The following is a 14,084-nucleotide window of genomic DNA, read 5'->3' on the forward strand; positions in this document are numbered from 1 at the left end:
TTCTTCTGCCAGGATGAGGGAGCTGATACACAGATGATCACCACCGACTGCTCTGTGCTGGAATCAGCTCTGCACCCAGGGAGCGGGGAGCCCTGTAGGGAATGGCTTCCCAAGATCCCAGGCGCTGCTTAATCAAGTTCAAGGGAATGTGCAAAAGAGTCTGGGTTCTGGGCAGCCCAGGTGGCTCAGCGGTTTAGCGCCACCTTCAGCCCAGGGGACATGACCCTGGAGACCCAGGATCAAGTCCCACGTTGGGCTCCCTGCATGGAGCCTGCTTCTCTCTCTGCCTCTCTCTCTCTCTCTCTCTCTCTTTCTCTCTCGTCTCTCATGAATAAATAAATAAAATCTTTAAAAAAAAGAGTCAGGGTTCTGTGTGTTTGGGGAGTGGTTAGGATAGATGGGGGACTTGTAAGCCTCAGAGAACTTGGACTTCCTCCACACTGGGCAGGGGAGAGCTGACCGAGGCCTTGTAGCCCAGAAGTGACATATCCTTAAGATCCTGTGGGAAGGACAGAGAGCTGACCCAGGGAACCGAGGGCTACTGTCCCCTGGGGAGATAAAGGCCTCAGTTTCCTAGCCCAGAGTTATGAGGATGTGTGATGGTAGGGACAGAAAGGTGACACTTGGGATGCCTGAGTGGCTCAGTGGTTGAGCATCTGCCTGTGGCTCAGGCTGCCTATGGCTCAGGATGTGATCCCAGGGCCAGGGATCGAGTCCCACATCAGGCTTCCTGCACGGAGCCTGCTTCTCCCTCTGCCTGTGTCTCTGCCTCTCTCTGTGTGTCTCTCATAAATAAGTAAATATTTTAAAGAAAAATCTTTAAAAAAAAAAAAAAAAGAAGAAGGGTGACACTCTAAAGCACTCAACAATGTTGTGACTGTTCACGCAGCACCATGTAGATTGGGAAATCAAAGACAGCAAATAAGGTACGTGACAAACGTCCACTAAATACTGGCCACGTTGACATGAGTTGGAAGTGGGGATGATGACAACATGATAGTTTTTAAAAGCTAATATTGATCAGGGTGCCTGGGTGGCTCAGTGGTGGAGCGTCTGCCTTTAGCTCAGGGCATGATCCCAGAGTCCTGGGATTGAGCCCTACATCGGGCTCCCTACTTTCCGGGACCTGGCTGACCCTCACACTCAGTAGGGGCTTCAGCTGGGATGGAACATCCCGAATTATCCCCACACCACCCCACCCCTGCCCCCAGTCTATGGAGCTGTCAAGGTAGGAGCTTGATGCTCATTCTGATGTGGGATTCAACCTCGATGAATGCCACCTTTGTCTACCTGCCGTAGCCCACCCACCTTTGCACAGGTAGTAAGAGCCCACAAAGCTGGTCTTGGTGGGCCGGGGCCGGATCCGCTTCCAGGTCTGGTCTTCAGAGCTCCGGAGCCGGCCCAGCAGGATGTCCCGCTTGCATTTGTGTTCAAGGCCCTCGCGGTAGGTATAGTCTCCTGCCCTGGGCCCTGTGGGGACACATGGATAGAGATCAATTTCAGGTGTGGAATTGAAGGATGACGGCTGATGGGCTTGAGTAGCGGGACTCGGAGCCTTGCCTCAAAACCCACCTCCGAGGGGCGCCCGGTGGCTCAGCGGTTTAGCACTACCTTCAGCCCAGGGCCTGATCCTGGAGACCCGTGATCTGAGTCCCACGTCAGGCTCCCTGCATGGAGCCTGCTTCTCCCTCTGCCTGTGTCTTTGCCTCTCTCTCTTTGTGTGTGTCTCTCATGAATAAATAAATAAAATCTTTAAAAAAAGAAAAAATAGCCCACCTCCATCAGCTGGGCCTCCCGCCCATTCTTGCCACCCCCTTCCTAGCCATATGCTCCCTAGGGACAGGGGGCCCTGGTCGAGGAGAGACCCTCTCCAAGGATTCCCTTCTAGGCACCTGCCCTCCCCTTCCATCACCACTCTGACTCTCCAGCAAGCCAGACGTTTCAGTGTTTCCCTAGAAGGAGTCATGAAGACAGCGCCCAGAAGAGAACAGACCTGCCCCTTTCTTGTCCTGCCTGGAAGGGCACTGTTTGGATTTATCCTCCCTTCCCTGCTCCTGCCAAGTCTTCTGACCCAGAGCCTCCTCTCCTCTGACGATGGGGAAATAGTCCTTGTGGGGACCCCCACCTGTGATCTGGCTGTGCCAGCACCAAGTGTGTAGCACTTCATATGGCATTAGTCAGCTTTCCCAGCACAGAGGCAGCGGGTATGCGGACTGGGGAGGCAGTCTGAGGTCCATGTGAGGAAGAACTTCATCACGGGCAAACCCATCCAACAAGATGGTGCCCTGCTCCCCGCCCCTGCAAGTCCATGGGAGCTTTGGTGGGATGGCTCTCACGTATGTGGCAGGGGGATGAAGGAGAAGGTCCTGCAGTGGATGGATGACAACTAGACAACCTCTAAGGTCCTTTCAACTCTAGTACACTTGAGATGGAGAATTCTAGACTGCTAAAATTTTTAACCCTGGCATCCCAAAACAATATTGCACTAAAACCTCAGGGATTCTGGCAAATGAGTCTTAGATTAGAATTCTGAGATTCCAGGTGTACTGAAAAGTGCTACCCGGCAGGGGCCATCTATTCTGAACTGCTTCTGTAGCCTTCCTTGGATTTGGGGGCTGGCACTCTAGGAAATACACTGCCCAGACTCCTTTGCCACCCAGGTTCCAGGCAAGGTTTGCATTCATCCAGGAAGATGCACTCAGGGGAGAGATACACTGATAGGTAGAGGTGGCACGAGGTGTGGGCTGCATTTCCTCTGGCTAATGTGTTTCTGCAGCAGCCAGCTGGACTCCACTCTATGGCCAGGTACCAGCCTCTGGGCTGTGGGTGGCTATGACATGGGCCAGAAGGTCCAGCAGCCCCTGACCCCTGTGTGAGAGCAGCACAACCGCCTCTGGTCCTTGGTTTGTGGAGGAGCAGCCTAGAGGCCAGTGGAGGCTCCCAGCTTCCGCTCCACCAGCCTTTCTAGCAGCCCCAAACTCCCCTGTTCTATACTCTCACCCCTATCTGTTCAAAATACCTAGAGGGGCTCCTGCTTTCCTGCACTTATCTCTGACTGGTACACTAAGGGTCTGTCATTCTGGGATGCTACACTCTTGAGATTCCCAGTATCTCTGGGCAGAGGGGTGGAGGAATGAAGGTGTGACATTACCTGTTTTGGGGTAGCAGAGCTGGCAGGCTTGCTTGAACTCATGGGTGGCAGCCAAGGGGTTCTTGATGAGCAAGGCGGTGTTGGGCATGGAGGGCTCTGGCTGTGATGGGAGGAGGTTGGCCATCTTGGGCACTGGACTCCCTCCAGAGGTTGGGGGGTTCTATGACCTCCCCCGCCAATCCTACCCAAGAGCAGAACTATAGCCCAGCACCCTCCCCTTTCTCCTACCCTCCCAGCCAGGGAATTCCATATACTACGATCCAGAATCTATAATATTGGGATTGGATCAGCCTAGTGGGGGTGCATGGGTGACGGTGATCTTGTCCTACAACCTTTCCTTTGAGCAAAAGCCCAACATAAAAGCATAGAAACAGGAATGGCCTCAACTGGGTCCTGTGTGCATGCCCTCCCCACTCCCAGCCTCTATCTCCCAAGCCCCCAAGGCATTAGCAGATGAGGAAGAAGGCAAAGCTCAGAGAGGTTAGGTTACTTCCCGGGGCCACACAGCTAGTGTCTAGGCTAGGGGTAGAGTGCAGAGCACAGGCTGCCTGTCACCTGCTCAAGCGCTCTCCTAAACTCAGAACTGGCTGAGTCTAGAGAACAGGATGTTCTTAGCCCTGAAAAAGTTTCTTAACCCCTCTGAGCCTCAATGTCCTCTTCTGTCAGACTAGGATTGGGCTGTGCCCTCAGCTCACCCTCTCAGCATGTGGCTCAGTTTGGAAGAGCCAGGGAGAGGCAACCTCTGGCCCACCCATTCTGAGGGTGTGTCTGGGGGATGCAGCACATCATCCCATACAGAAGGCTCACCTCTGTTCTAGAACCCACACCATTTCCCTTTCACCCCTGGGAGGGCACAAGGTACCTGGTCATGGATCTGCACCAAGTACTCACCGAGGGGGCTGGTTTCTGAGTACCACTTGGGGGACGATGGTCCTGTGAGTTGGTTTCCTCTGCAAGAAGACACAGGGGTCACCTGTCCTGCTCTAAAGGGGTGAGAAGTCCTCTGGGGACTTTTTCATATGCATTTCTAACTTTAGAAACCATGCAGGCCACAGATCCTCTACTATGTGTGCTGACCCCCTGATTCTACCCTCAAGGCCACAGCCCAGGGACAGAGCGATGTCCCAGCCGAGCATGTGTACCCTGTCCTTATACCTACCACGGCCGCCACTGCCCCTGGAAGAAAGCCCAAGCTCTCAGCATAGCTTCAAAGGTCCTCTGACACCAGCTTTAGGGCTTCAAGGCACCCAAGCCACCCTCCCCTCTGGCTGACTACTCTGCTCAGTGGCCAGCCTTCACCACACAAGCCTGTGTCATACTGCTCCCTCCATCAGCAGAGGGTTGTCTCCTTTAAGACTTTGCTCAGGGCAGCCCCGGTGGCTCAAGCGGTTTAGCGCCGCCTTTGGCCCAGGGCCTGATCCTGGAGACCCAGGATCGAGTCCCCGTCAGGCTCCTTGCATGGCGCCTGCTTCTCCCTCTGCCTGTGTCTCTGCTTCTCTCTCTCCTCTCTGTGTATTCTCAGAAATAAATAAATAAAATCTTAAAAAAAAAAAAAAAAAAAAAAAAGACTTTGCTCAGCCTTCCAGGAAGTCTCCCACAGCCCCAGGGCTGAGTCAAGCATATCTGTGCTCCTGCAGCCTCATGAATCCCCGAGTCATGAGCACCCTGGCCTAGGTCCAACTGTCTGAAAGCTGGTCCTGTGAAGGCCCAGACAGGTCTGCTTCCTCTCTGGGTCCCTGGCACCCCGATCAGAGTGAGGTAGAGTGAGCCTGTGGCCTTGCAGTCCTTCCCCCAGCCTTATTATCATTCCCATGGGATCCTACCAGCCTGGCAACCCCAGGGCCCCAGAAGGCTGGGTGGAGAGCACCATACTGTGAGTCCCAGCTCTGCTGTTTGATCTTGAACAAGACACCCAGCCCCTCTGGCCTCAGCCCCACCCTGGGCCAAGCACTGAGGAAGACCCAGTAACTCAGAGGCGGTGGCCCTGGACCACGGTGGGGAGAGAGGGCCTGGGCTTTGGCTGAATTGAACTGTAATCCCAACTCCACTCCCCAGAGACTGGAGATGTGGTGGCACTCTGAAAACTGTAAAGGGGGTGGGGGTGAAGGTGCCCACCCAGGCCTTACCCACAAAGGAGTTGGGTTTGTCCAGGGAGCCACGGGTCGACCCAAAGCTGTCGAGGGCATCCAACCGGGTATCCGAGTACGGCAGCAGGTCGAGGGAGTCCAGTGTGGAGCCTGGGGGGTCGAGGGCATCCAGCACGGAGGCGGCCAGCTTCTTGGAGGGGTCCATGACGAGACCAAAGGAGGCAGGGGGCAGTGGGCTGGAGACAGGGATGGTGCCGCCCACTACAGGTGGCAGCAGTGGGGTCCCACCGGGGAACACAGGTATCAGCTGGGGCAACTCGCTGGGCACACCGCTGCCAGGCAGGCCACCCTGGACCAGGGACTGTGAGGTGGGGAACAGAAGGAGAGGTTGGAGGAGAACCTGACCACCCAGGCCTGGGCAGAATCAGGCACTGCAGGTCCCAGGCAAGGTGATACCTCTGCACCTCAGGCCCCAACCCATCCCAGGAGAGGAGCCAGGGATCTTCATGGTCCCTCTGGTTGTGGGTTCTCAAGCTTCACGTCTGTACTCCAAGCAGGTCCCTTTCCCTCCTCAGGCCTCAGTTTCTCCAACTGTGACATGGGGATGGGACCTTCCCTCCACCCCTGGTGGGACGGGAGGATGAATGTGCAGGGGTCCTGGGTGGGGCTGGGGCTCAGGGGAGCAGAAGAAGGGCAGCAACCCAGCGCACCAGTGAGTCCAGCAGGGTGTCCAGCTCCGGCCCGAAGACATCCCCGTCAGAGAAGTCGTCCAGGCTCTCAGTGCCAGGCAGGGCCCTGCTGCTGTCCAGGGGGGCCAGCAGGTCCAGAACGTGAGGGAACAGGGGCATCGTGGGGGCGGAGGGGAGCGGGGCAGGGGAGCCTCGCAGGTCCACGTAGCAATCTGTGGATGGGAAGGTGGGATCAGCAGCCCCCAGAGGCGGTGGTGGTGGGGGGGGGGCGGACAGGAGGTGTTCCAGGGCCCTCGGGTCCTCACGCAACACCTTCCCTCCATTCCTCAGCTCCTGTCAGGAACCCTGCCTGCCCTGCTGGCCTGACTCCAGGGCTGGAGGCTCAGTCAGAGTGAAGGCCGGCCGCTGCCGAGCAGGAGCGGGTCCTTCAGTCCCACAGTATTTCTCGAAGGGGCCTGGCTCAGTGCCTGAACATCCTACCTGGGGGAAGCAACGGTCTCCCTAAGGGATGCTTGGTAAGCGTGACCCTCCCTGGAAGCCAGTGAGGGAGAGAAGGGGACTCCCAGTAGGGGGAGGCGCTGGCCTGGAGTGGAGGAGACGAGAGCAGCGCTACCCTGCTATGTGGCAGGCCCTCACCCTCTCCTGCCTGAGAGGGAGCGTGTTCTCCCAAACCCACTATCTTCTTTCATGCTGCAGGGAGTCGCTAGGGCAGGGAGCCCTCAGGTTCCGGCTGTGAGGGGTGACCACCCCGCCTCCCCTTCCCCAGGGACCCATCTCTACCCCAGGCCCTCAAATCAGGGACACTACCTGTTTCGATGTCATCTATGGACCCCAATCCATTGGAAGTTCCCTGTGGAGAGGAAGGACACAGGGGGTTGGGCAGATGTGGTCTAGGAAGGCTGTGATGCCCGCCCCACCTCCACCCCAGGGACCATTGCTGGAATTAAGCACAGGGCTAGACAGGCAGGGGCCAGGGGGTAGGGGAGAGGGGCCGGACAAGCCTCACATCTGCCCCTTTCTAGAGGGGCACCCCCGGGGATAAGAGATCTAACCTCTGAGCCTCAGTTTCCTTACCCATCACAGGATAGGGTCCACACCCTGGGGAGGGTGGCGGGGGTTTTACCTGGCACTCCTACTCTGTGCCCTGCATGGATAGTTTGCAGCTCAAAGACAAAAGCGCCATGCCAGTGTCCCCTCCCCTGTCACAGCCCCAGGCTGAATGAGCCCAGGCGGAGTCCCACCGCCACCCGTGGACCTGCTGTTGGAGGGGCAGCTGGGCCTGGGCTTGCTCTGTGGCCTTCTAGGACAGTTTTAAATCATTTTGATGTTTGCATAGACCTTAGGAAGGGCTTTCTGTGCCTGTCAGGAGTTGGCCTGGATGGACTGGGTGTTTGTCCACTAGCCTCCACATTCTGGCCTCCCCCATGTCCCATGTGCTCCGCTGGCTGCGGCCTGAGTAATTCCTCAATCCTGGCACATCCTCCCCTTCTCGGAGTCCTACATGGTCCAGCTGAAGTCCTCCTTCCCTGGCAGGGCCCTGAGTGACCCCATTTCCCTTGCACACCCGCCGACAGCTGCAGGAGGACCAGGGCCTCACTCCTTAGCCATCCTATCACGTGGATCCACGGTGGCACTAACAGCAACCAGATGTACCCAGCGCCCTGCCTCATGCCAGCCGGGCCAGCACTTCATGGCCAATCGAGTTCAGCCCTTGATCCAGATACCCTACCAGGTGCTGTCCCTTCACCCACAGGGATGTTGGTCCAGGGAAGCTGCCACTCCTGGGCCAGAGAGTGGCTGTCTGACTGGGGACTTGGGAGTCTGCCCCGACCCCAGCCCCAGGCCTCTGCGCTGCTTCCCCTCCCCTGCACAGAACACCCTCTCATGCCCTGGCACCTGGCCCCTGCATGGCAAAGATGGGCAGGTCAGTGTTCTAGGGGGTGTCTGCACAAACCAGGGCTGCCATGCTGGGTCAGGGCTGCTGCTCTCACAGATAAGCATATGAAACATGAAAGGTGGGAAAAGAGGTGCCAGATGAGCATCTCTAGGGATGGCTGTGCATCTCCCTGCCCAGTGCTGTCCACGGCCCCCAGGCACCCTGCCCATCACCAGCTCCAGCCCATCTTGTTTGGCTCCTCTCTCCCTGCTGTTTCCTGCTTCATGACACTCACACAGCAACCAGGTTTCCGGAGCACCTCCTCTCTGAGAGGCCTTGTGCTGGTGGCTTTCATATGCAACTCACTGTCACCCTACAGCCACCACAAAGTGGCAGGCACTAGCAGCTCCCTGAGAGGTGGAGTGGTGCTTCAGATAAGGGTGACTCAAGACCTGAACCTAATTGCATGCCTGGCTACAAAGCCCAGCTTCTTCCAAACTCCCATGGGGAGAATTAGTGTTGTGGTCTCAGAGGGTACGAGTCTCCCTCTCCTGCCCCGAGGCCCGTGCTCAAGCAGGTCCTCTGGCTCTGAGCTCTGCTCCCTCCTCTCCACCTGCCTGAATCCTGCCACTCAGGTTCTGGGAAGTCCTCTCCACCCAAGGCCGCCTCAGGTTCTATGTGTTCCTAGAAGTCACAGCTTTCCTTGTGTTGTGCCCCTCCCACTGGCGAGACGTAGCCCCAGCACAGGCACCCTGCATGCCCGACTCATCCCCAGGTCCCATGAAGCTCCCTGTGGGTGCTGCTCATGAGTCTCCACTACGTAGCACACGTGTGGGGTGCCTGACTGGCTGAAGGACCAGTACTCCCCTGCTGGAGAGCCCTGTAGGGATGCCTATGGCCAGGCTCACGCACAATGTCTGTGTAAAAGCTCCAGGGCAGGGGATCTGGTTGGCACACTCCCCATACTCCATTCCGTGTATCCTTAGACCACTGTGGATGTGTAAGTGTGGGACCACTGTGGATGTGTAAGTGTGGGCTATGGATGTGTGTGTGTGTGGTATGTGGATACGGAAGTGTGTAGATGCGTGTGTGCAGCACCATGCTGGCCAGTGAAGCAGGATCTGACCTGGTCTCCACTGTAGAGTCCCCTCTGCTTGGGCTCCTCCCAGATCCCCATCCCCATGACAAGCCCTGGCCCCTATGGATGCGGTGGGGGCCCCAGCGTGGCTGTAGGGATGGGTGAACAGTTTGGCAGCGGCTTGGGTGCCCACTGCCATGGGTGCCACCATCTGTGGTCCCCAGGCTGCAGACTCCATGGACACTGAGGGTTGGTCCTTGTGGAGCTGGGCACCCAGCCACATTTGCCATGGCCCTGCCTGCTGTGATGAGCAGCAGATTCGCTGTGCCCTCACTCACTGGCCTGAGAGGAGCCTGGAGACTCCCCCAGCCCTGACACCAAGGAAAGATGTGTGCCTTGGGCTGGAACAGGATGGGGAGGGGCCCCTAACCTGCCTCGGGTGCCAGGCTGCTGGCTTCCCATGCCTGCCTTCATGTCATCCACACAAGCACCCCGGGAACTGAGCACCATCATCTCTGTCTTTCAGAGGGGAACCCAAAGCTGGGAGACATGCCATCAGTGAGCGGAGACCTGACCCATCTGACTCCAAAGTGGTGCCATGTGGACGTATGGAACAGAGGAACCCACAGTCCTGCTCTCACATGAGCTTGTTGCGGAGCCCGGGAGATATGCATACATGCACGTTGTCTGGTGCGTGAAGATGGACAGGGACATGGGAACTAGACTGCTGGGGAGCCTAATGCCAGACAAGAGTAACTGGAGTTGATTACTTTCAAACAGTCACTTAAATTAACAATCACTGAGGGTCTCTATGCTGAGGAGAGACCAGAGGCCTGGCTGTCAGAGTTCACCTTGGGGGACAGGAAGGGGAGGCCAGCCTGACCTGGAAGAGTGGGATGTGGCTTTAATCAGGGCAGTCACTGTGGGAGGGGAAGGAAGGAGCAAGGACACCCATCAAGTATCCAGCCAGGGTCACCCCACCCTAGCTCTATAAGGTGCAATCAAGCCACTATCAGCAGAAAATGGAAGGGAGTCCCAGTTTCTTCAGCTCCAGGAATGATATCCAAGAACTCTGAATAAGATGTGCTTGAATAACTCCCTGCCTCCCTATCACCTCCAGCAAGAGGAAAGAGAAGCCCTACACCCTGGCCTCTAGCTGTCCCCTCTAGCTACCCTGGCCTCCTGGCTGTTCTCTCCACACACTGGACACTCTCCTGCCTCAGGGCCTTCACAATGGCCATTCTCTCTGCCAGCTCCCCCCAGACCTCCTCAAGGCACATCCCTCATCTTCAGGTCTTTGCTCCAGTGTCTCTTTCTCATTGAGGCCTTCCCTGTTCACTGTTTAAAACTGCAACCAATTGCCCCAGCATTCCCCAGCCCTCATCTCCACATCACTGATGACTTTTTCTTTGTCTCCTCCAGTTACAATGCAAGCTCTATAAGGGTGGGGCTCCTTGGCTATTTTCCCCTCTGCTGTATATCCAGTACCTCAATCAACTCCATCCTGAGCACATAGAAGCCCTCAATAAGCCCCTTCTGAATTAATGAACAGAATCAATACTCTTCCCTTTCAATGCCTTCTCAACACTCCTTTGATGAAGACTCAGCTCCTCACCAGGTGCAAGATGCTCTGGCTTCTATCTATTATTCCAGCCCCACTGCAGCCCTGCCTCCCCTCCACTTGGTCCCACCCATACTCTGAGTTCCTCCTAGCCTCAGGGCCTTTGCACATACCATCCCCTGTCTGAAATGCAGTTTTACCAGCACACCATGCCCCTGCTTACTCCTCAACCTTCAGGTCTCATTTGAAAGGTCACTGATGCCCAATCTAAATCAAACCTCCCTGTTTCAATGGCCTGTGGCTCCCCACACTTTGCCTTTACAGCTCTCGTGATGGTTTGTAACCAGAAATTATCAGGCTAGTATCCATTCACCCTGGACTATGAGCTCTTGGAGGGCAGGAACTATGAATGCTTTTTTTATTTATTTTTATTTTTTTTTTAAATTTTTATTTTAGTAGATAGTCACAGAGAGAGAGAGAGAGAGAGAGAGAGAGAGAGAGGCAGAGACACAGGCAGAGGGAGAAGCAGGCTCCATGCACCGGGAGCCTGATGTGGGATTCGATCCCGGGTCTCCAGGATCGCGCCCTGGGCCAAAGGCAGGCGCCAAACCACTGCGCCACCCAGGGATCCCATGAATGTTTTGTTTACCACGTACCTAGCCCCAGGCTCAGTGAATTCAGACAAGTCATCTAACTTCTTGGGCCTTGGTTTCTCCTTTGTAATAGGAGTAAGGAGTCCCTCCCTTAAGGCATTGTGAAATTATTTACAATTCTCCAGTCTTTCGTCCACTGCTATGGTCTAAATATCTGTCAAATGTTCAATGTATGTCAAATTCATATGTTGAAATCCTATCCCCTAAGGTGACAGTATTAGGAGGTGTGGCCTTAGGGAGGTAATGAGGTTGTGAGAATGAAACCCTCATGAATGGGATTCACAGACACCAGAGAGCTCCCCTGACCCTTTTGCCTTGTGAGGTCATAGCTAGAAGATGCCATCTGTGAACCAGGAAGCAGGTCCTCACCAGATACCAAATTTGCCGACACCCTGACCTTGGACTTCCTATCTCCAGAACTGTGAGAAATGAATTTCTGTCATTTATAGGCATTTATAAGTCATTTATATACTCAGTCCATGGCATTTTGTTATAGAAAAATGTTATACAGGCTTCCTGTATGGAGCCTGCTTCTCCCTCTGCCTGTGTCTCTGCCTCTCTCTCTCTGTTTCTCTCATGAATAAATAAATAAAATCTTAAAACAAACAAACAAACAAACAAAAAAACTGGGCAGCCCGGGTGGCACAGTGGTTTAATGCTGCCTTCAGCCCAGGGCGTGATCCTGAGTCCCAAGTCAGGCTTCCTGCATAGAGCCTGCTTTTCCCTCTGCCTGTGTCTCTGTCTCTCTCTCTCTGTTTCTCTCATGAATAAATAAATAAAATCTTAAAGAAAAGAAAAGAAAAATGTTATATACATATATATGTGTGTTTGTGTGTGTGTGTGTATGGTTTTTTTTTTTTATTTTTTTTATGAGCATCCAGTATGTGCCAGGCCACAAAATTTCTGGTTATAATCCATGAGGAATGTTCTACAGGCAGATCCACATCTGCTTCCCTTGGCACCCGGAAGTCCCCAAGGGCAAGGATGCACCTGCCTAGCTCAGCTATGCCCCAGTGCCCAGTCCAGGGGTTCCCTGGGAGTTTGCTGAGTGAACGGATGAAAGCCTTATAACACTCAGAAGGCAATCAGGCCTGCTGCCGTCTCTGTGTGATGCTGGCACAGTCCGCTCCTCACTCTGTGCCTCTGTCTCCCCTTATGTACAACAAGGAGGCAGGACTCCAGCCTCCACCAGCCTGTCCTTTGTCTTCCTCAAAGCCTCAAAGTCCAGCTGAGCATGTGTGGTGAGCAGTGGGAGAGTCCAACGTGTGTACTGGGCCCCTGTCAGCACCCCCAGGATGAGCCAGGGTTGTACAAGGGTCTTGGCCCTGGGAATGAGGACATCTAAAACCTAGGATGATGCTGTGATATCAGCAGCCACCTCTTATAGCTCCCTCGGGTGCCACACTTCTCAGGGCATGCTCCCTTGTTCTGGCCTAGGGACAGAACACCCTCATTTCACAGATTCAAAATCTGAGGCTCAGAGATGAAGGTTCTGCCAAGAACAGCCCGCACGCAGCAGGTTGGGCTCTTCTCTGTGGGAGTCCCAGGTGTGAGCTCTGCGCCCCCCACTTTCACGCGTCTCCCCAGCCGTCACTCGGGCAGGGGTACCCAGGAGGCTTCAGTGGGGGTGGAGGGTGTGCTTTAGCTGGGACTTGAAAATAAAAAGGCAGAGAAAGTAGGGTAAGCAGGAGGGAAGAAGTCAGAGACCTGGAAGCCTAGATGCGAAAGACTGTTGGGGAGCAAAGCAACAGCAGCAGGAAGGGTTGGGGAGGGGAGCAGAAAGGTAATTGGGACCAGGCCACCCAGGCTTCCCGCCAACAGCAGCCACAGCCTGTCCCCACACTTTGCCCTGTGGTCACAGGAGGCTTCTCCTACGAGGTGGAGGAGCTGTGCGTCCCCAGAGCTGTCCCTGAGTCTGGCCCGGACCCAGGTTGTCAGTCATGCCCTCTTCCTAGGGCAGGTGCCTGGCTCCCAGTGGTGGGGACTGGGACAGATGGAGCCCAACCCTTTGGTATGATGGCCCTGGACCTACCGCTCGGGTCTGTATACCCCACAGAGGGAGTCCAAAGCTCTCGTGATAGGCTGGTACTGGAGGCAGGGAGGGAGGCTTGGGGTCCAGGCCCCCACCTACCTGGTCTGCCATGCCAGCCGCAGTGCCATTACTGAGCAGAGAAAACGTTTCCAATTCCTGCAGAGATCAGAGAAGTGGGAAGAGATGAACATTCCAGAAACACACTTAGTGTCCCATTAGCCAGGGCAGCAGAAGGGGCCCCAACACAGGCAGCTGGGGTCTGTAGTACCCTAAGGTCCTCTGCCCCTAGGCCTGCCGGAAGTTACCTGCCCTGTCTCTGGGTCAGATTCGGGCATTTTCTGGGACCCAGGCAGAGGACTTCCATACACATGTTCCTACTGTGTGCCAGGTGCCACATCAAACATTCTTTCATTGCGATCCTCCCAGGAACCCCCCTGAAGTGGACATACTTATTCCAATGTTCCAGATGTAGAAACCACAGGGGAGAGAGAGCTAAGCTGCTCAAGGTCACAGCCGACTCTAGAGCCATACCCTCTCCTACATGCGGCTTCCTGGCATACGGTAGGTGCCAAATGAATAAATGTGGATCTGAAAGAGCCACCCAGATACCAAGGTCTCAAATAAGCCCCATACAGAGGTTATTTGAGAACATAAGGTCAAAGGACACCAGTGTCAACTCAGGCCACTTCTGGGGGCATTTAAGTTGGCCAGGGCGTGGGGAGCAGGTTTTTAGCAGCTGGCATCTAAGGTAAACTGGAAGCTTTGGCCATTCTTTGCTTTCCCAAAAGGTTCTCAAAGTCAGTCCAAGACTTTCAGGCAACAGGGGGGAAGATCATTTCCCTCTGTCCTGACCTGGCCCCGGCCACCCTCACCCGCTTCTGTCCGAAGGTGCCTGGTCCCCCCTCAGACCTCCCCATCTGCACCCCCGCCCACCCTCAGTGCCCAGAGCCCACCTAC

At 55.3% G+C, this 14,084-nt stretch overlaps 1 protein-coding gene across 2 annotated transcripts in view; it reads right to left on the reverse strand.

The window, feature by feature from the left end:
* Window positions 1-14,084, reverse strand: part of ZC3H7B (zinc finger CCCH-type containing 7B) — a 62,716-nt gene that overhangs the window by 15,709 nt on the left and 32,923 nt on the right. For both annotated transcript variants that reach the window (XM_077914358.1, XM_077914359.1), the window contains 7 exons: window positions 13,227-13,283; window positions 6,735-6,777; window positions 5,949-6,139; window positions 5,278-5,599; window positions 4,043-4,101; window positions 3,152-3,251; window positions 1,309-1,470 (listed from right to left, as the gene is read on the reverse strand). In XM_077914358.1, the coding sequence (XP_077770484.1) occupies window positions 1,309-1,470; window positions 3,152-3,251; window positions 4,043-4,101; window positions 5,278-5,599; window positions 5,949-6,139; window positions 6,735-6,777; window positions 13,227-13,283 (934 nt within the window). The remainder of the gene's footprint in view (window positions 1-1,308; window positions 1,471-3,151; window positions 3,252-4,042; window positions 4,102-5,277; window positions 5,600-5,948; window positions 6,140-6,734; window positions 6,778-13,226; window positions 13,284-14,084) is intronic.

Source organism: Canis aureus, chromosome 11 (genome assembly GCF_053574225.1).
Source record: "Canis aureus isolate CA01 chromosome 11, VMU_Caureus_v.1.0, whole genome shotgun sequence".
Lineage (NCBI taxonomy): Eukaryota > Metazoa > Chordata > Mammalia > Carnivora > Canidae > Canis > Canis aureus.